This window comes from Artemia sp. Qi Xiang Cuo, chromosome 5 (assembly GCF_049724085.1).
Source record: "Artemia sp. Qi Xiang Cuo chromosome 5, ASM4972408v1, whole genome shotgun sequence".
NCBI classification, from domain to species: Eukaryota; Metazoa; Arthropoda; class Branchiopoda; order Anostraca; family Artemiidae; genus Artemia; species Artemia sp. Qi Xiang Cuo.
Window position 1 is genome coordinate 51664069 of NC_142798.1, and position 23489 is coordinate 51687557.

At 35.2% G+C, this 23489-nt stretch overlaps 1 protein-coding gene across 2 annotated transcripts in view; it reads left to right on the forward strand.

Moving 5' to 3' along the window:
* The window catches only part of LOC148952245 (sulfotransferase 1E1-like), a 112314-nt gene that overhangs the window by 74753 nt on the left and 14072 nt on the right, over window positions 1–23489 (forward strand). For both annotated transcript variants that reach the window (XM_089089692.1, XM_089089693.1), the window contains exons 5-7: window positions 2221–2347; window positions 12713–12870; window positions 19612–19732. In XM_089089692.1, the coding sequence (XP_088945818.1) occupies window positions 2221–2347; window positions 12713–12870; window positions 19612–19732 (406 nt within the window). The remainder of the gene's footprint in view (window positions 1–2220; window positions 2348–12712; window positions 12871–19611; window positions 19733–23489) is intronic.

Here is a 23489-nt window from a genome sequence, read left to right on the forward strand (position 1 = left end):
GACATCGGGTCAAAATTTTGAAATGTCAATATACTCGAAACCCTCGAAAGATTCAACACCTGACTTTATGGAATATAACCACCATCCCACCCCATTAGCCCTAGTTAACACCATGAACCATCCAAAGAATATAAATCTGTATTATAGGGGATTCAAATTTGGCCCCTAGCCCTTTCAATTCTTCTGTCACCAACTTATTAGCAGAAAATAAGCAAGTGACATCTTGTTTGAACATGAATCTTGGAAGGAGTCTCAGTTTTAGTCAAATAAAAACGAGCTTAGTCCTTAACCAGTACAAAACTATGTAAAGATTGTTGCTAGGCTTACGCAAGTTAGATATAAGTGTATTTCTCGTATTTAGTGTTTTATTACGTTAAGGGTATATTTTTGGTATTTAGTACATGTTCCACTTCAAGGGTATAGTTGGGTATGTGTTGTTTTAAGTGCTTGTTTCTGCCTTCTTTTCTATTCAAGGCAGTGGATCAAATGACTAAAAATCTGCCGGCCAATGAGAGGCTACTTTGGGGGTCATGGAACCAGAATTGTATGCTTGGGCCTTGGAAGATAAGACGGGGGAAAAGACAACTTGTGGACAGTTCAGCTTTGAGAACCAACCGTGACAAGTGGTTAGAGGAACACCGCTGGGAGAGTTCGAGCAACCTCCACCTTTCTATAAAATACGGTGCGCTGGGAGAGTTTAACAATAACCTCCACATCAACTGCCGTTGGAGAGTTCCAGTAGCCTCCACTAGCCAACTATAGACGGTGAGCTTGGAAAATGCAGCAGCCACTTCCAAATCAACGGTGCCAGCCGGTGCAAGTTGACTATAGCTCGGATTTTCTACGGCTTCAACAAGACTGTTCACGAGTGTACTCTAGTATTGTATTTTGTCTATTAGTTCATTAAAGTAGTTTTAGCAACATCTTGAGTAGATACGAATCCTGCCTACCACGCTACCCAAGGTCTTGTCCTCGTGGAGACTTGATCACCCCCCACTGGGGACCAATAAGACGGTATCTCTTTAGAGAAATATACCATACTTCACAACTATGCCAAGTCCAAGCTGCGGACTGACTCGGTGCGAAAGCAAGCCAAGTCCTGAATTGTTTAAAAGGGAGTTAGGTTCAAGTGAGAGGCTGACTAAGTGCAAGACCAAGCTAAGTCCTTTAGTCAGTGTTAAAACAAGGGTAAAATAGCATTAAATGTAAAACCCAGTCAATTCTAAGACTTTAGGTTGTAATGTCGCTCTTTAATTTTTTAATGATTTTTTTTGGAGTTGTCTCTTAGGTCAAATACACACTTGAAAAGACATATTCATGTATAAAGGAATAACTTCAAATATAATATTGCATAATTATATTGCAGTATTACATTTTGTGTTGATTTTAATCCCAACTTATTAGCGATTTATAGGCTTCGGGTAAAATAAAACTTTCAGTAGTTTTGCTTTTGCCAAACTATAAGAGCTGACCAGTTGAAGTTGTAGTGTTCTCTCTAAGAAAAGCCGCAAGAAAATTTACTGACAGTTGAGGTAGTAAACAACTCTCTAACAAATTGAAAATACAAGATGAAAATACCAGAAGTGTTAATTTGTTAAAAGAACAAATTAATAGATTGAAAATATCCAAATTGGGTATTTTGAGATAAGGGGATTTTCATCAATACTGTGTTGCGCTTAGTACAGCAGATGTCGAACTTTTTTGAAGCTAGTACTTTTTTCCTCTAAGATAGTATTTTAGTCATAAAATAACGAATTTGATTTTAGTGAAGGGGCAACCCTAGTATCAGCTGTGACAATTTTGAAAATCTGTTGACTGGTCGACATGACTTCTTCAGTCAAAATCCATCTTAGGAAATTTCTTTTGAAGCAAATAGACCACAGTCCTGTTCTTATGCGTGCTAATTAGCGATTTCAGTTGTTAAGGCCGTGTCCAGGATTTTGGTTTGGGATAACGTTATTTTTTTCAACGGGGGGAGGGATTACAAAACAAAACTTAAAACTGATCAAAAATTTGTTTATATGCATTTTTGGCACGTTTTTACGACTCGGACAAGTATTTCGAGGGTGGTTCAAATGATCACCGCTTAAGTGGTACCCAAGTGTTTTAACATGGGAAGGGCATTCAAGAGGCTGAAGCTTTGAATGTATTGGGACACAATAGATCCAGCAAGTATTTCAGTGATGCTAAGAATCCTCGATAAAGAAAAATTTTTTGCAGGTCATTTACATTATGCGCAATCCCAAAGACGTCGCAGTGTCTTACTACCATTTCTTCCGTCTGTTAAGCTTTGTTAATTACAAAGGAGAATTTAGAGATTTTCTCAAAAGCTTTATGAATAATGAAGGTATTTCACTTTCAGTACTTGACAGTGTCATGTGTAGCTAAAAGAATTAGTTTTATGTATTGTAGGATAGTTTTTTTTTTCCTTTTTTTGAATTTCTCAACTTATACTGAAACTGCAGACTGTAGACTGTCATTTGTGTATGTCCTTAATCCTCCTACTCTTCCTTTATCAAGCAGTCCAATTAAAAAAGCTATGTTTGTTTATTCCGTCCATTTTTAATATCATGCCCGGGTTCGCCCTAAATATGGAGGGGAATGGCCGCCGCTTCCTTAACCTCCTAGTCTTTATCTTTTAGTTCAGTTTTTGCATGATAATACTCCAAGAATAATAGTAATTCCTAAATAATGTGCGCTTATTAAATAAAGAATGGAAAAAATTAAATATTTCAGTTCATTGGCCCTATTCAGGCCAAACTTTTTGTTTGCGATACAATATGGCAGAAGTTGGTACTTTGCTGCGATGTAATCTCATTTGTTGCATAAAAGGCCCTAAAAGTTTAACTTTTGCTAGAATGAACCCTTTCTTGACGTTGTATGACTAATGGTTCAATACCATGGTCCATGGTTAAAAATAGGGTAACGAACGAACCCTCACCAGTGACCACACATCTCGGGAATCACACTGAATTTTGTTTTTTTTTTGGCCAGGAACTTTAGACTTCCACTGGAGGGTTCTCAGACAAATTGAACTGGATGGTGTCATTTTCATCAAGATCAGGTTCCCTTTGAGGTGTGTATTTTCTAAGTAAAATCATACAAATTATCTCATGCTAATAACTTTTGAAGGTTGACTTAAAGATAATAAATTTTGAATATTTGAAATCAGCTTAAAAGGCTGATTCTTTTTTTTATTTAGTACTTCTTTTTTCTAGATTTTCTGTTGCTACTAACAAAACTCGTCTTTACTTACCTTTCGTCACCATGAATCGCTTAAACTCTGTTAAGTATTTGAGATATTTAAATACAGAAATTAGGATGTTTAAATAAAAAAATAAAATTTGAACACGCCTTAAGTTTAAAATGTTGTTTTTAAAGATAGAAGACATAATATGGTTGACGTAGCATAACTGTATAATCCCTCAGGTATCTTCTCTTCTTTCAATAAAGCAAAGAAAAACCCAAACTGATCTTCCAGGTGTATATTAAATGTTGCAAGAATCTGTATCATGAGACACTTTTACCAGAGACTTAAAGAAGATGCCATATCAATTGATACTGACTTAGAAGAAAAGAAAATTGAATGAAGATGCAAACTTTATGCCTATAATATACCATATTTTCAATTACTCTTCAAAGACCATCTTTCTTTCCTAGGAAAACCTTTGGTTGTGTTTCTCAATATATAAATAAAATTCAGAGAATCCATGGAGATTGCCAAAAACTACTGTTGTCTTGCCAGAGACAGAGGTGAGGAGCGAAACATCGGACCTTCTGATCAACTTTTAAAAAGGGTGATTTTCAAACTTAAAGTGAAGTTGTTCTGTATGTGAGTCGAGCTGTCCTTTTTATGAACTCCACGCTCTTTACGCTAAAGTTTGACTTTTTGCCTCAATTCTTGAAGAAGTCCTGCAAAAAAAAGTGTCGTTGGTATGGATTAAGGAGTATTTTTAAACAAATTATAAACTTCTCGTGGTTTACTGGCTACCCTTTCCTGAGCCTCACGCTCTTTGCGCTTAAGTTTTGTAGTGTTTTATGGCGTAAAGTTATGTTTGAACAGTCGTTATGTAACTATTGAGGTAAAAAGTCATATTTCCTTTTTTTAGAGTTTTTGTTGCTGTTAAGGCAGATCACTCGTTAGTTACAGTTCGTTACCAAGAACTATTAATTTTGGTAAATTGAAAAAGGACCATTTGAAATGCAAAGGGTCTTTAAGTATTTAGGCCTTTAATACTGCAAAGGATCTTAAATACCGCAAAAGTATATTGCATCACTTCGATGTTTAAATGAATTGTTATTACCAAAGAAATGAAACATGTCAAGAACTCCAAGTTTTATTTTGCGAAAGAAACAAAAACTCTTTTTTAGTCAGTAATCCAAATTCTAATACAAAGTAGATTAAAACAATCAATTCCTAGTATAGCAAGGTATTGCTACATACAATGTGGTACTGGGATTATTTTTAATCCCAGTTTAAAATATTGTTCACATTGTTGTTGACAAACCTCATACAGTATTCCAACATCAAACGTATATTCAAAACAGAAACGTCAATCATCAGACAATTTTCTCTATTCATAGGCAGCGCTTCGTAAAAACTTCGGAGGGAGCTCATTCCATTGGAAATTGACAGTTCTAGTGCCCTTTTTAATACTCAAGAGTGATTGGAGGGCAACCATCCTCCCTCCCACTTTGTTAATTCCCCATACACATCCGATCAAAATTTCGAGATAACCATTTTGTTCAGCATAGTTTTTAAAAGTCTAGAAACTATGTTTCTGGGGATGTCACCCCCCTCCCCCGCCACCAGAGCCTTCGGGGCAAGGGCTGTAAATTCTTTAGTTTCCCGATTTTTTACATATAGTATTTTTAATTTGGAGAGACGCGAGGCGATGAGGGGGATGATCAATTGACCAAAAAGGCAATATTTACACGCTGCTACTACTACTGCTGCTGCTACTGCTACTATTACTTCTACTCCTCTGCTACTACTACTACTACAATTACTGGTTTTGGGGCTACTACTACTAAGGCTGAGGATATTGAGGTGCAGATTTGAGGAAATGTTGAGAGAAAAGTTGAACTAAATCAAAACGTATTATGTACATACAGTTTTTTAAAAGAGCTTACTAGGAATATCTTAAGAACGGCTTACCGTATCAAGCTGAAACTTCAAACGTATGATTAGGGGGATGTTCAACTGACCAAAAGGCAATATGTACGTACTATTATTACTACAAAAGCTAAGGGCATGGAGGTGAATATTTAATAGAATATTGAGGGAAAAGTTAAATTAAATCAGAAGGCACTGTGTGCATGCAGGTTGTCCAAAGGGCCGTTTTCAGGAATGGCTTAGGGCAGGCCTTCCTAAACTATGGCTCGCGACCCCAAATGGGGTCGCGTAGCAAAATCAAGGGGTCGCAAGAGATTTTAAATCCAAATATTTAAGTATTAAAGTCAAATATTTATAACATACTACAGAAAAAGACATATATTGTAAAGTTAATGAATTTTTAAAGACTGAAGGTCTAGAATGGAAAAATTGCTGTGGAATATGCACAGATGGTGCAAATGGCGGGCAAAAACATTGGTTTTAAATCATTTTTCAAGCTACTCATTATGACCATATAACTTTAACTCACTGCCTTATTCACCAAGAGGCCCTTACAGCAAATAAATTAGCATCATAATTGAACAATGTGCTTCAGAATACTGTTATGATTATAAATCGAACAGTTAGTGGTAAGGAACAGTAAGTAAGGAGTGACCCGGCTCAATAGTACCCGAAACTCTAAAAAACGGAATTTTGATACCAATAGATACATCAAAAGAATCAGATTATTGTGCTGATTTCAAATATATAAGTCTCGTCACGTTTAGTCTTACCTATCAAAAGTTACACCTTACCCCTGAGAAGATTTGCCTTGTTTTAGAAATAAGGGGGGAAAACCCCTTAAAAGTCATAGAACTTTAATGAAAATCACATCATCAGATTCAGTGTATCAGAGAACTTTGTTATGGAAGTTTCAAGCTCCTATCTGCAAAAATGTAGAATTTCGTATCTTTTGCCAGAAGAAAGATCACGGATGCGTGTTTATTTGTTGTTGTTGTTGTTGTTTGTTTTTTTTTCAGGGTGATCGTATCGACCTAGTGATACTAGAATATCGGAGGAGGGCTCATTCGAACGGAAATTAAAAGTTCTAGTGCCCTTTTTAAGTGACCAAAACAAATGGAGGGCAACTAGGCCCCCTCCCACGCTCATTTTTTCCCAAAGTCACCCGATCAAAATTTTGAAATAACCATTTTATTCAGCATGGTCGAAAAATACAATGTCTTTGAGGATGACTTAATCCCCTACAGTTCCCGGGGGAAGGTCTGCAAGTTATGAACTTCGCCCAATGTTTACATATAGTATGGGTTATTGGCAAGTATACACAAGTTTTCCGGGGGGATTTTTTCTGGTATTTGGGGGAATCGGGGGTTACGTGGGAAGATCTTTCTATGGAGGAAGTTTTCATGGGGGAATGGACATTGTTATGAAGGGGGCGCCGGATTTCCAGCATTATTTAAAAAAACGATCAGAAATTAAATAAAAAAATTTATTTAACTGAAAGTAAGGAACAACATCAAAACTTAAAACGGACAGAAATTATTACGTATATTGGGTTCGCCCCCTAGCCATTACCTCGCTCTTTAAGCTAAAGGTTTTTTTTTACTTTCATCAGAGCTATTTATTCTAATTAACGGCCTTTGTGATTAGGGTGTCATTCTTAAAGAATTGGAACAAATTTGAACTTTAGCGTAAAGAGCGAGGTATTGTCTAGGGGGTGAACTCCCTAATATACGTAATAAAAATATACAAACATAGAAGTTCGTTACGCGAGTTAATTCGTAAGTTACGTCAGATCAAAATTTCGAGAAAGCAATTTAGAAAAAAAGTAAAATTAATATGCAAATTTTGTTTTAATTATTCATTTGCGGTGAGCCAAAATCAAAGCTGCATTAATTCAAAACCTTCAGAAATTAAATTTAAGAAAACAAGTTTTTTTAATTGAAAGTAAGGAGCGACATTAAAACTTAAAACGAACAAAAATTATTCCGTATATGAAAGGGGCTGTCCCCTCCTCAATGCCTCACTCTTTACGCTAAAGTTTGACTCTGTCTCACAACTTTTTTATTAGATAAAAAATTTTAGCGTAAAGAGCGAGGCGTTGAGGAGGGGACAGCCCCTTTCATCTACGGAATGATTTCTGTTCGTTTTAAGTTGTAATGTCGCTCCTTACTTTCAGTTAAAAAAACTTGTTTTTTTTATATTTTATTTCACTAAGAGCCATGCTCTTAACAGTCACTTGTTTTCAAATCTTTGTAAGGATATAATTTCCGTCTATACAACTTTATTATTGCATGCAGAAGTAAGATGGTTGTCAAGAGGTCAAAGTTTAAGAAGATTATTATTTTTATTATTAAAAGACGGAATTGAAATATTCTTAACCGAACAAAAAAGTGAACTTGCTGCTTTTCTTCAAAACGACTTATGGCTATCCAAACTGTGCTATTTGTCGTATATATCTTTGCGAAATTAAACGATCTCAACTTGTCTCTTCAAAGAAAGAATTGCGATATATTTACTTCTAATGATCAAATTGAAAGTTTGATTAAAAAGATTAAAATTTTGAAAGAGAGGATAGGGAAAAAAAATCGTTCGAAATATTTTCCAGTGTCGACAATTTTGTAATCAAGAGAAATCATTGTAAAACTTTTATTGCAAAAATTATTTTAGATCACTTAAAAGCGCTAGAAACCTAGTTCTTTACATATTTAATATTAAATATTGATTTCAAAAAGGTAGCTTGGATTCAAATTCCGTTTCGTATTGATTTAACTGAGATTGATCACATACCGCTTAAAACTCAAGAGGAATTTGCTGAGCTTTTGAGTGATTCAGACTCGAAACTACAATTTCCAAAACAGTCCTTGACTGAATTCTGGATGAGAACTAGAACTGAATTTCCCACAATCGCAGATATGGCATTGTATGTTCTTCTGCCATTCAACACCACATATTTATGTGAAGTTACTTTCTGAGCTTTAACACATATCAAACCCCAATATCGTTCATCGCTAAAAAATGTTGAAGAGGTCTTACGTCCAGCAGTGTCAAACATTTCACCAAGATTTAATTTGTTATGCAATAAAATTTACTTTCATTTTAATTTAATATCTACCACCCATTGACTGCGTTCGAATATATTTGATTTCAGAATTCTCTTTTATTTATGTTATTGCAAAAAAAAAATGTAATTTTGATGAAAAATAGGGCTAACAATTTTTTCAAGTATAATAAAGACAACTCTTCAACTTTTGTGGAATTTTTTATTTTAGATTTTTTTATGCTTCTAAACGAATTCTATAACTATGTATTTTCATGTGTATATATATATTGTTAGCTAATAAATGAATCATCAAAAAATATTTATTTGTCTTTAACAAACAACAAAAGCACGAAGAACAACAGGGAATTTTTTTGTAAGACAGTGAAGATAATTTGAATGAATATTTCGGCCCTATGTCCAGGGGCCGTCCTCAGAAAGAAAAAAATATATAAAAGAAAAAAGACTCACAACGACATGCGGTTTGGTTTGATTGGTCGCAACATTAAAGTAAGGAGTAACGTTAAAACTTAAAGCGAACAGAAATTATTACGTATGTGATGGGATTCGCCCCCTAGTCAATACCTCGCTCTTTACGCTAAAGTTTTTTTTAGTGCTTTCAAAAGAGCTATCTATTTTAATTAAACGGTCTTATTATTAGGTGCATCCAGGTTGTCAAGATATCCATGTGGGGAATCGTAGGACTGGAATAGGGTATAAAGTATAAACTTCTACGGTAAGCTTATGTTGCTTTAAAACTAAATCAAAAGGCCCTATGTGCATACTGGTTGTCAATAAGACGTCTCAGCAATATCTCAAGAATAACTAAGGGTATTTAAGTTGAAACTTTCAGGGCTCTTACTATTACCACTTCTGCTCTTACAATTGATCAAAGAGTGTAAGTGCACCTGGGTTGTCAAAATAGTATAGGTAGAATGTTTTATATTTCAGGGCAGCTTAATTTTTCAGGGAAAATTGAGGAGGTGTAAAACTAAAACTCAAGGGATACGACATGTGTCCAGATTTTCAAAAGGGCGTATATTATTCAAAATTGTTGAAAAATTTTGTCCAACATATAATAGTAAGCCAAAATATGGATTCTCATAGGAAAAAAACTAAAATATTTAAAACATTATTTCTTTACCAATAAAATAGAATATGTCAATAAAAAACCAACAGAAATTAATTTCAAAAAAGTTTTTCAAAGAAAACTAAATTAAAAATGAGCAGAAATCAAGGCAAATAATTTTCCAATCGTAAAACTACCTCAGATTACCATCATTAAATAAATGAAGCCTAAAACGAACAGAAAAATACAATAAATAACCGAGTCAAACCCAAAACGAGCAGAGACTAAGATGATTAGGGCTGACCGTCCCCCATGCCTTCATATGACCAGCACATAATTTACACTTTATGTGCTGGTCTTTAGAAGGTAAGGGATGTGTCAATCCTACTCATCTTAGTTTCTGCTCGTTTTAAGTTTGGCCAAAAAACAACTTTTTCTTGCATAATTAAGAATATTGCCCCTTGGGCTTGGGCTATGTTGACCCTGGAGGAATACCAACTATACTTATCTGCGTTTTTGAACAAAGTAACTATCTCAAACTTTTGACCCAGTATCATCACATTTGCGGGAGGATGGGTAGTAGGAAAGGCCACGGCAGGGAGGCTGGTTGCCCTCAAGTAACTTTTGACCCGTAAAAAGCTGTTAGGAAATTCAATTTCATATCGAATGAGCCCTCTCCTAAGTTTCTATGACCACACTTCCATGATAAGTGGCCGGGGAAAATGGTTTTTGGCCCTTTGTCGGACTTTTTTCGGTCTTTCCTTTTGCATTGGGGTCCCTTTAGCCCAAGATCTATATGACACAAATTTTGAGCAGATCAGGAATTTTTTGGGGCTATTCTTCAGGCACCGTTTTTTTTTTTGGGGGGGGGGGTTGCCCCTGAATTTATTATGTCGTACGTTCGGTTCCTCTTGATCCAATGACTTAGGGCTGTAAGTTTCTCTCACAAAAAATATGTGATCCATTTTACCCGGTGAATGATCCCTAAAGGTGTCGAGCCGATCACAGACCCAATATCAAACAAGACCCCGTTTTCTATTGTAAACCATATTTTTAAAGAATTGGGAACTTGCATTGTTTATGGCCCTTTCCCCAGGGGCTTTGGGAGTCATATTCTCCCCTTATGTCTGTTTACTGAACTGTCATGGTACCATCTGTGGCTGAAACCTAGTAAAGAACGAACATCAGTATATTGTAACTGGAAGTTTAGAAAGGCGTTAAAAAAAAAAACTGTTAAGAGAAAAAAATTTGGCATTCGAATCTAATTCGGGAGACGGAACTCTTATTTCGGCTAATTTCAATATTAAAAATTTATTGCGAAAAGTTTGTCGTGAAGATCTGATCAAAAAAAATGAAAATTGCACCATCGGAATCACCATGGTCGAAAACCCTAAAGAAGAGAATTGCCGTCCCCCATCTTGAACAGCAAGGAAAATCACTTTTCCGCATGGCAAACACTCTGTCTTTTTTCCGCGTTTTTCCTTCTTGGGTTGTTAATGCCGAACCAGTGGCCGTAGTGTTGGGAGATGGCTCATATAACTGATGGAAAGGAAAAAGCTAATTGAAAATTATAACGCACACAAATAACCGCTTTATTTCTTATGCAAAATACACCGGCAAAACTGGTTCAAATAAACTGACTCGTGATACTTTATATATTCGTAGAACATCGTAAAACTAGTGCTTTACTAGAAACTAAGCTTGCTTGGTTTTTTTAAGTCTGCCGGCTACTTACCGCAGGCTAGGTCTTTTCTGCTCTTAATCCTGTTTTGTTGCGTCGACCTTGTGCTTTTAGCAAAGTGCTACTTTTACAGAAATATACTAATATATGGAAGAATCGTATAGCTTACGATTTCAGTTCTTTCCATAAAAAAAAAATCTGAAAAATTCTACCTAATAGAAAAAAAAAATTATTACATGTCTTCAGGTTTTATCATTATTAAATAAAAAAAACAAGTTTTTTTAACTGAAAGTAAGGAGTGACATTAAGGCTTAAAACGAACAGAAATTATTCGTCGATGAAAGGGGTTGTCCCTTCCTCAACGCCTCGCTCTTTACGCTAAAGTTTGACTCTGTCTCACAACTTTATTTTTATAATAAAAACTTTAGGGTGAAGAGCGAGGCGCTGAGGGGGAAATAGCCCCTTTCGTCGCTCCTTACTTTCAGTTAAAAAAAACTAGTTTTTTCCTTTAATTTCTGATCATTTTTTAAATAATGCAGGTTTTGATTTTGGCTCACCGTACATGAATAATTAAAACGAATTTTGCATGTTAATTTTACTTTTTTTTTGGCTAAATGACTTTCTCGAAAGTTGTTTAATTTTATTTCGAACGTTTTTATTAGTAATAAATACACGTAACTTACGAATTAACTTACGTAACGAACTTCTATGTTCGTATATTTTTATTACGTATATTAGGGCAGTTTGCTCCCCTAGTCAATACCTCGCTCTTTACGCTAGAGTTCGATTTTTTTTTCCAATTCTTTAAGAATGACCCCTTAATCATAAAGGCCGTTATTTAGAATAAATAGCTCTTATGAAAGTACTAAAAAAAACTATAGCTTAAAAGGCAAGGTATTGACTAGGGGGCGAACCCAATCACATACATAATAGTTTCTGTTCGTTTTAAATTTTTGATGTTGAAAAGTTTTCAGTTGAAAATTTTTTCAGTTGAAAATTTTTTCAGTTTTTTTTTAAATAATGCTGGAATATCCGGTGCCCCCTTTATAGCAGTGTCCCTTCCCCCAGGAAAAATCCCCCCTAAAAACGTCTGTATACTTCCCAATAACCAATACTATATGTAGCCTAAACATTGGGCAAAGTTCATGACTTTCAGCCCTTCCCTCGGGTACGGTGGGGGATTAAGTCATCCTCAAAGACATAATTATTATATTTTTCGACCATGCTGAACAAAATGGCTGTCTCAAAATTTTGATCGGGGGATTTTGGGGAAAAAATTAGCGTGGGAGGGGGCCTAGTTGACCTCCATTTTTGTCTCTTAAAAAGGGTACTAGAACTTTTAATTTTCGTTTGAATGGGCCCTCCCACGACATTATAGGACCACTGGGTCTATAAGATCACCTCTGGGGAAAAAAAGAAGCAACAAATAAACACGCATCCGTGATCTTTCTTCTGGCAAAAAATACAAAATTCCACATTTTTGCAGATAGGAGCTTGAAAACTTAACAGTAGGGTTCTCTCATACGCTGAATCTGATGGTGTGATTTTCTTTAAGATTATATGCCTTTTAGGGGTTGTTTCCCCTTTTTTCGAAAATAAGGCAAATTTTCTCAGGCCCGTAACTTTTGTTGGGTAAGACTAAACTTGATGAAACTTATATATTTGAAATCAGCATAAAATTCTGATTTTTTTGATGCATTTATTTGTATCAAAATTCCTTTTTTTTCGGTTACTATTAAGCCGGGTCGCTCCTTACTTACAGTTCGCTATTACGAACTGTTTGATATCTGTATTTTCTGTCTATTGCAGTTGTCTACACGCCGTATTTCCCTCATGTTTTAGAGTACTGGAACAATAGAGATAACCCTAATCTCCTGGTTGTTCATTTTGAAGAAATGAAGAAAGATCCTGAGGCAGTTGTTCAAAAGATTTCAACTTTTCTTGGAAAAGATCTTACTTATGACGAGGTAGGTATTGAGTAAGAAAATCCTGTTATATTACTATGAAGTGATAAATGACCAATAGTGAGAATATAAAGCGTGATGAAGATCGAAATCACTCACAGATTGGAGTTTGTAGTTGCCGCTTGCTGTGACAGTCTTGAAAAGTAGGGCTAAGAAGCAGGGGCGAATCTTCAGCCTTTTTATTGGGGAGGGGGGGCAAGAGGGGTCCATATCTGGGTAGTCAAAGGGAACGGGATGTATAATATTTTTTTCTCCACATTATTGGGTGGGGGGGCAACTGCCCCCCCCTTGCCATCCCCAAGCGACGCCCCTGCTAAGAAGTTATAAGCATACACTTTTTCAAGTCGTGTGATATGGTGCAACCACTAAAGAAACTATCTTAAAACGATAAAACCAGACAATAAATGTTTATTTATTACTCTGGAGTATTTAATTTGGCTCTTCTGCTTTTGTATTTCTGTGCTAATTTTTATTCGCAGAGTACTTATTTACTTGCTTCACTCCTTATTTACTTACTTATTTACTTGAAAAAGAATCGCTAGATTTTTGTGATTTTTGGTTAATTTTGGGATTTTCTTCAAATAATCTACTGATTTATGTTCTGATTTAGTGATTTATTTTCCTTTAGGCAATATGAAAAATAACTAGAAATAGTGATAAATCACTAGGGGTGGCAGCCCTGCCTCCACTGCCTACGTCGCAACCGAAATACTATAGTACGGTAAAGTCTTATCTTCATGTTTATTGGTAGTTTTTTTTTTTTTTTACAAATAGAATGTAGTTACTTGAAAAATGCATAGGCAGAAGCCAAGTGGCCGTTAGATATCTTTTGAGAGGTCGTTTGTGATAGTCAGCTCGCCTCCTAGGTAAACGAACTTATCGACTTATTTGATTATTTTCCTGGATAATAATTTTGCTGTGAGGTGGACCTGTCTGTTAGGGCTGAACTACTCTCTTTGCCTTGGTTTTGTTTGGTATCTCCATTCCCAAGGAACTAGCCGCGTTGTGTAAGCATGTCGAAAAGGTATCATTAAGGATAAGTGTTGCATAGCATTCCGGAATAGACAAAACTTGGTGGGTGAGAGGAGACATCCTTGGAGGACTCCTGTAGGGATGGAAATATCTTCAGCAAGTCCTTCACTAGTCTGAACCATGCTTCTTGTCTTGTCGTGTTCTTGCCTATACCTTATAATGTCAATAATATCAGAGGGAATTATGTAGTGAGTCAAGATATGCCAGAGACCAGCTTGCCAGATCAGGGCAAAGGCTAGCTTGAAGTCGATGAAAAGTTAGTATAATTCTTTGCCAAATTGTAGGTACTGCTCCATGATTTATTTGATAATAAATATTTGATTTATGGTGAATCTGATTTGACGGAATCAAGCTTGATAGTCAGGTATCACATGTCATGTTGCTTGCGCAATTTAGGAGTATTTTGACTTTGAATTGACATTTATTTTTCATCTTTGAACAGCTGTTTCAATGTATTTGTATTTACCTAGCATTAAAAACCATCTGTTCGTGCAAGATTTGCAGTAATGGGCAAAATTAGCCCAATTTATCGGCTCTGGAAAAAGCTCATATCGTGTGCTTATTTTCGGTTATTGAAGTTTTTTTCGCCCGCTTGATCGACTTAAAAGTGCAAATATGTGGTTGCTGCTATTTATAGGTTATAATGAGTGCGAATATGATAACGCTGTGCAGGTTGAACATGCTAAAACACAACTAATACTTTTAATACGCAATGGAAAAGTAATAGATTACTTTCTCCTCTTGTATTCGCTGTGAGGATTAAACAGATGTGAGACGACATTTCCTTTGAAAAATAAAACATTTATGTAGAAAGAGTCATTTTATTTAACAGCTATGTCGGATATTTTGATTAAAATGGTACAACGAAGCTTTTTTACATTTTTCAGTATCAAAAACTTAAGAAATTGTATTTTCTACATATCCACTATAGCTTTGATATTCAGTTTGCTACTACAAGGAAATTTAAAATGAAAATCAGTTTTTTTGTTCAGACAAACTAACCTTGATTGTTTTTTTCATAAAATAGTGGAGCCCAGCACAGGGTTGCCACCTGGTGAAAAAAAAAGAATCACTAGATTTTAGTGATTTTTTGACTAATTTAACGATTTTCTTCAACAACCTACTGATTTGTGTGCTAATTTAATGATTTATTTTCATTTGGCAATATGAAAAATCACTAGGGGTGGCAACCCTGGCACAGCAGTAAAAATTTAAGGAATGGACTATTAGTTTGTCATGGTATTTTCTTTTTATGTATACAAATAATGTATAATACTTATGCCTATTTATTGAAGGTAATTTTTTCATCCTAAAATAGTTGTTTACTTAAAGTAAAAATACATCTTTTGAAATGTAACCATTTTGAAAAATAACCTTGGCTGGGAAGCTCTTTGAAAATCAACTTCAAAGTTTTCATATATAGCAAATGTCCTTTTTGCCCATTAGAGATGGGGTGAAAACTTACGTTAATTTCAACGGATAGTATGGCACAATTTTTCCGTATATTTTGGGTAATAAATAGTGAGGACGTAAAGAAATTGGCAAGTTTTCACGCATTTGAAACTATTTTACTTGGTTAGAGGTTTGATCGTAGAATGACATAAATATATGCCGGTCTATAACATGGGTGAAAACGATCATAAATTGCAATTTGATGTACAGAATTGACATATGTTAAATAAAACTAAACGAAATGACAAAGATTTTGTAGCAACCCTTCAATGTAAATTCAAAGCGTCTTTAGGGGGAAGTTACTGATAATACATCGTTTCGATCATTACTGGGAAAACATTTCTTATAGAAGATAGAAACTGCCACATCTGCATATTCATAAACTGATGTTCTGATAAATGAATTGTAGCTGCAACACAACGCTGAGTATTATTTGAATAAATTATGAATGTTGCTAAACTTTATGCTAGGAACCGATCAATAAAATAGTTTTGCGTCCAGCATTTAATTGTACTAACTAGAAATGTTGTAATTATGTTGTTTGAAAAGCTGATGTTTCAGTTTATTGAAAGAAACTGCAGGAGGTAGCATGGGCGTAGGCAGCATCTTGTGTAGAGGGGGGCTGCCGCTTCTGTGAGGGCGGGGGGCGGGGTCTGACTAATACTTCCCGAGGTCCTTTGAATATAGGTCTTTAGAAAATAGTCATTCTATATTTCGCTAAAACTCGGCCTTTAACATTTTCCATGTTCCACTTTTCCTGCAACAGTATAATATAAGAGACGCACTATCCTACTTCCAATTTCTAGAAAACATAAACACCACAAAAGCGATTTGACACAAATCACATTATGGTTAGAAAACAGCTTCTTCTAAGAATTCAATTCAAAAGTTTACAGTTGGGCAAAATTAAATATTAAAATTGGTATAGGGGAGACCGGCCCACGTCTAGCCAAAGCAAACAGCTTCAATATAAGAACCTATGGGGCTTCTGGTGGATTATAAAAGCTCTGACAGATTGCAGTGTATGTTTTTAAAATGTCTGACCTTAATTAATACTTTTACCAAAAATATCAGATAGGATCAGGTTTTAAGGTGATTACCTCTGGAATTTTGTTCAATTTTGTCTGAAAAGCTACGCCTAATTACGAATACTAGAAAACTCGCGTTGTAAACTCACATTGTATTCTCTTATTATTTGCCTGTTTTGAAGCTTCCAAGACGTGCTATCTTCACCAGTTTGCTGGTAGTATTTTTTCATCCTGCGGGATAGCGAACTCCCATGTTCGGCCACAATTCCTGGGGTAAATTCCGCATGCCGTACCAAGGTGTCCAAAAGTGGGCTATGCTTGTAAAGGCTGTGTAAACAGCATATATAAATGTTGAAGGCAAGCTTAAAACCAAAAACTGCGTTAATTCTGGCGTTGTTTAATCCTGTCAGAACAGTAGGTGAACTGAAGTTCCGTTTTTTCCTGTTAAATTTCATTCAAAATAAAACGCTTAAAAGTAAAACAGAAGAGAACAGAAAGAAAGGCGGCTGTGATCCAGAAGAAAATAAAACAGTAATTTTCCCTGTTTTATTCTACAAGAAGTCAGTTGGATTCTCTAGATATGCCATGGCTGTCTCTAGAGGAACGCTGCAAGACTACATAAAAAAAAAGTTGAGAAGCTGAATATCCCTCTAAAAAGTATGGACCTAAGTTTCCTTACACACTGCTACAACATATGACAAATATTTACAGAGGAACAAGAAAAAGGACTAAAAACTTACTTGAAAACGATAGCTGATATGCTTTCGACTGTATTCCCCTAGAAGCGCGTAAATTTCCATACACTTATGCCATTATTAAGAGCATAAAAGTACCGGATAACGGAACTGCAAAGGCAGTGGAGACAGTGGAGGAACTACAGGTAAAGATTGGTACCGTGGTTTTATGGATTGCCTTAAAACTATCAGTAAAAACGCCAGAAAGTACAAGCCTATGACGGACAACTGCTTTCAACCGTCACAGTGTAGGAGCTTTCTTTAACCACCTGGAGCGAGGCCTATATTAACACATGTTCAGACCACAAGACATTTGAAAAAGTAGCAACTGAAGAACTTAAGGTCCACTTTTGGAAGGAGACTGGAGCAAGAGACTTTGCGCTAACTGACGAGATGGATATTGTCTTAAAGACAGAAGTTGAAACAAAACTACTTCCACTGACAGGTAGAACACCAACATTAGCGGAGCGGCTTACTTTTGGTGTTGATCAGTCAATGTATAATTAGAAATTAATACTCTTTAGTTTTTTTTAATTCTCAATGAAATTCATTTTGTAGTTTTTTATGCTGACCATATTCTTTCTTAATTTTATAGCCGAAAAACAAGCTTTAATGTCCCCCTGTTCACTTTCCTTTTTCTTTTGTCCAGTGGCCAAGCATAAGCCACAGATTGCCAAGCCGGTGCTGGAGTGACCAAAATTTGGCACTCTTGACCACTTGGATAGAGGCATCCAGGTGGAAAAATGGTGGAGCATTTCTAATTGTCTGTTTCAAGGATGGTAATGAATGAGTTACTTCTGCTTTGGCATGCTCAGCAACTTCTTATCGCTTAAATCAACTCATAGAGAATTAAATAACTCAAAATCAGCCGATCGTGGGCCAGTCTCCTATCTATATATCGGACCGAAAATCAATATTGAAGATCGTAACGTAAATGTTGATATCGCAAACGGTATTTGGAAATTTCTGTTTGTTTCCAGCTTTTTTAACCATCTAACAGGTAACGTCCAACAAAAATTCCAACATACGAAAAGTTCTCTTTAATGTCTAGCGTAAATTTGAAGTTCTAGGGGGGGAAGCTGCCCTGCCCTGCCCCCCCCCCCTTCTCTACGCCCATGGGAGGTAGGCAAGATCTTTCTTCCTTTTTAGCTACGTATAAAATAATATTTTTAGTCTCAAAATTCAAGTCTTGAAGTATCAGCCTGTGAAAGTACTGAAGCCTGTGAAGTTGATGCGTAAGAGTGTAGCTTTACTGCCTTGTCAAACTCGGTGTCTGGCGTTTACCCCCCCCCTCCCCCCGCTGAGCATATAGAAAAATAGAAAATGATTGAGTATAATAGAAGAAAAGCAAAAAGATGTAAAACAAAAAATTTATGAAAAAGACTATATCAATAAAAAACGAAGAGAAATTAATTAAAAAAACTTTTCCATAAAAAAAGTTTGTCAAAGAAAAGTAAAGAGCTCCATTAAGCCAAAAATGAGTAGAAATAAATTCAGATAATTTTCGAAGCATAAAACTACCACAAAACACCATCAATAAATAAATTAAACCTAAAACGAACAAAAATTACAATAAATAACTGAGTCAAACTCAAAAGGAGCAGAAATTAACATGAGTAGGGCTGACAACCCCCATACCTTCTCAAGATCAGAACATAATTTGCATTTTACTGAAAACAAAAGTCATTTTAAATGTTTTCACTTTTTTACTTTAATAAATAAAGAAGTATTTAGACTCTAAGGAATAAATGTCAGAATTTGTATATAAAATTGACAATTGACCGTGAGTTGTATTTTTTAGTAAAGTACAAATTATGTGCTGGTCTTGAGAAGACATGGGGGTTGTCAGCCCTACTCCTTTTAATTTTTACTCGTTTTGAGTTTGACTAGGATGTCTATAGTAATTTCTCTTCATTTTGGGTTTCATTTATTTATTTATGGTGATTTGTGGTAGTTTTACATTTGGAATGTAAGAAAAACTTAAGATAAGAAAAATGGTGCCTCCCCCTTTAAACTAATAACTTCGACTGTAGTATTCTGGTCTCAATAGTTCTTCAGGAGCTTCAAAAGTGCTCCAGGAGCTTTTTTTTTACCAAGATTTGTGGTTTGTATGGAGAGTTGTTCCTGGGGGGGGGGGGGGCTGAGTCAGCTACCCCGGGCGCCGCAGCTGGGGGGACTGGGGGATTGCCTAATTTTGTCAAAATTTCATTTGCTTTGGCCTTTATAGCCTATGTTTGAGTCGGGAGGGGGGGGGCAATGTAATTAATGTTTTCTGGTGGACCACCATGGTGGAGACCATGTAACCTACAGCTATATACAGGAATTAGTGGCGGATTGAGATGTAGTTAAGAGGAAACAGCTCTGCAAATCTCATAAATAGAAATGTTCTGCATGTAACAAATGTTCTGCATGTTCTGCATGAAGAGCATGCTCTCTTTCCTTTCCGTAATTTTAATCTTCTTGATATTCTCTACGTTCACTTGCTTTTTCATTTGAAGGTGCGCATGATAGTTGAGCATACGACATTTGAAAATATGGCGATAAATCCTTCCGTCAATTATTCTCACTGGGAAGACCTGGGTCTTGTAAATAAAAATGAAGGAAAATTCTTTAGAAAAGGTAAGCTATATAGTGCTTTTTTAAGGTTACCTTTTTTTGAATAGAAGATTTGTTACAAGAAAGAATAAATGAAAGCATAACATAAAAGCTGAACAAAACGCATAAAAGCTAATCAAACATTTCGTGACAACGAACTGTAAGTAAGGAGCAATCCGGCTCAATAATAACCGAAACTCTAAAAAACGGAATGTTGATACCAATAGATACATCAGAAGAATTGGATTTTTTACGCTGATTTTAAATATATAAGCTTCATCAAGTTTAGCCCTACCCATCAAAAGTTACGAGCCTGAGAAAATTTGCCTTATTGGAAATTTGCCTTGTTGGAGAAAACTTTGCCCATTGGTTACATATATTATGAGTTATTGGTAAGTGTACAGACGTTTTCAGGGGGATTTTTTTCTGGTGGGGAGTCTGGGGTATTTGGTTACGTGGGAAAATCTTTCCATGGAAGATATTTTCATTTGGGAAGAGATTTTCTATGAAGGGGGGGCTGGATTTCCTAGCATTATTTAAAAAACAATCAGAAATTAAATAAAAAAAAGTTTTTTCCACTGATAGTAATGAGTAACGTTAAAACTTAAAACGAACAGACATTATTGCGTTTATGAGGGGGTTCTTCCCTTCGTCGATACCTTGCTCTTTACACTAAAGTATTTTTAGTAATTTCAAAAGAGTTAATTATTCTAATTAAACGTCCTTTGTGATTCAGTTGTCATTCTTAGAGAATTGGAACAAGATTCGAACTTTAGCGTAAAGGGCGATGTATTAACGAGGGGGCAAACCCCCTCATATTATGTGTATGAGGAAGTTCACCCCCTCGTCAATGCCTCGTTCTTCACGCTAAAGGCCGATATAATAAATATGTTAAATAATGGCCGATATAAGCAATAATTTGTTTGTTTTGTTTTCTGGCCAATCTTAGCATTTAATTTCATCTTAAGCAGCTTCATAACTATGATTTTTATGTGATAATAAACAAAAGATATTGTATGTCTTTGGTTTGTGGTTGTTGTTAGATAAAAAAAACTTTTTTTTTCCAACTGAAAGCAAGGAATAACATTAAAACTTAAACCAAACATAAATTATTACGTATATCTTTTAATGATCTTTTCTTTCATTCATTTCAGTGATATGAAAGTTGCTCAACTTGTGACTTTCATTTTCATCAAAATAGTTTCGACCTCTTTGGCCGTTTCGTTACTATGCCTCACAAAATTAGTTCCGCAAATATCGCTAATTTAAGCTACGTGGGGGAATCTATCCATGGAGAAATTCCTTGTGGGGGAAGGGAATTTGTCAGAGAGGGGGAGCTGGATTTCCCTACATTATTTAGAAAACGATCAGCAATTAAATAAAAAATATTTTTTCAACTGAAAGTAAGAAGCAACATTAAAGCTTAAAACGAACAGAAAATATAACGTATATGAGTGTGGTTGCCTCTCCTCAATAGCTCGCTCTTACGCTAAAGTTTCTTATTTAACTTTTAAAAGAGGTTATTATTCTAATTAAACAGCCTTTATGATTCAGGAGTCATTCTTAAACAACTGGAACAAAAATCAAACTTAAGTTATTATAAGGTTGTTGTTAGTTTAAAAAAGTTAAATTAATATGTCAATTTTGTTTCAATTATTCATATACGGTGATGGAAATTCAAAACCTGCATTAATTAAAAAATGTTCAGAAATTAAATAAAAAACAAGTTTTTTTTAACTGAAAGTAAGGATCGACATTAAAACTTAAAATGAGCAGAAATTATTCCGTATATGAAAGGTGCTGTCCTCTCCTCAACGCCCCGGTCTTTACGCTGAAGTTTTTTATTGTTTTAAAAAGTAAAGTTGTGAGAAAGAGTCAAAGTTGTCAGACTCAACCTTGCAGTGTCGTTGGAATTCGGTTCTTTCGTCTTCTTCTTTAAAATGCTCTAGGCAAGCACTTGTATAGGGGTCAAAAAACTGGTTTTGATTTATCTGAAAATCTTCAGCCAGCAAATGACACTTCTCAAGCTAATTCTAATTAGAACAATTTATTTGAAGATAATAGATCGAAAGCACAGGTTGGATCGCCCCCATTGCACTTCCTGGCTGAAGGTCCATGAAACTGAGATCAGCACCGTCGAAAGGAACTGGAAAGTTTAATGCCGTATTCCTTAGCTTTGCCTTATAATCATATTAATTAAAAAAAACTTTTTCCACAAAAAAAGTTTTTCAAAGAAAAGTAAAGAACTCTATTAAAAAAAAAATAAGCAAAAATAAAATCAAATAATCTACCAAGCGTGAAATAAATGAAACCGAAGCGTGAAAATAAATGAATCGATAAATAAATGAAACCCAAAACAAACAGAAATTACAATAAATAACCAAGTCAAGCTCAGAACGAGCAGAAATTAACATAAGTTGCGCTCAAAACCCCTATGCCTTCCCAAGGTCAGAACATAATTTGTACTTTACTGAAAAAAATATAAATGTTTTTACATTTATAACTTTAACAAATCAAATAATAATAACATTTTTGATTAATAAGTATCAGTATGTGTATATTAAACTGACAATGCACATTCATTTGAATTTTTTTCAGTAAAGTGCAAATTATGTTCTGGCCTTGGGAAGGCATAGGAGTTTTGAGCCCAACTTAAGTTAATTTCTGCTCGTTTTGAGTTTGACTCGGTTAATTATTGTAATTTCTGTTCGTTTTGGGTTTCATTTATTTATCAATGCTGATTTGTGGTAGTTTCACGCTTGGTAGATTATTTGATTTTATTTTTGCTCATTTTTTGTTTAATGGAGTTCTTTACTTTTCTTTGAAAAACTTACTTTGTGGAAAAAGTTATTTTAATTAATGTCTGTTCGTTTTATATTGACATAGTCTTTTCAGAGAAAAAGAAAATAATATTTTAAATTTTTTTGTTTTTTTAAGAATTTATAGTTTGGCCTGCTATTTGTATGCTGGAGAAAAATTTTCAGCAATTTTTAACAACATACACCCTTTTAAAATCTGGACATAAATAGTAGTATTTAATTTAGTTTCATACCTCCTCTAGTTGACCTGAAATGGAAAACTTGAAACCATTCAAAAGACAATCTGTTTACTTACTTTGATAGCTCAGATACACTTACCCTATTTGACGTATTCATGGTTCAGGAGCAGAAACAGCGCCAAAGATATGAACATAATACCTTTGATTGTTCTTGGAATGCCGCTAAGAAGTTACATTGGGGATTGGTAGGGTAGCAGTGCTATTTGATTTAATATTAATGCAAAGATTAGTTTTTAAACATAAAGTAAATGGGAGGGTGGGCATCGGAGGGGGATTGGTTTCCCTCCAATCACTTTTGACTATTAAAAAGGGCATCATTCAATATTAAAAAAGGCTCATTCAATCGAATGAGCCCTTTTCGAAGTTCCTACGACAACTCCTTCGATACAAAGTGCCCTAGTCTAAACAACAACAACAAAATAATACATTATACCCACATCGATCTTTACTATAAAAATGTCAAGCCTTCGAATCGCTTTCGATTATTAATAAGGGCACTAGGCCTTTCGATTTCCAATCAAATGAGCCCTTTTTGAGTTTCTACGACAAAACTTCCTATAAACACCTTATATGCCCAGGGCATAAATTACAACCCTTACCCTAAGGTCTGTGAGGGTGGTTGTCATCCTCTAAAACCTAATTTCCAGAACTTTCAACTACGTTAAACAAAATGGATATCTCAAAATTTTGATTGGATGTGTCTGGGAAAATGGTGGGCGTGAG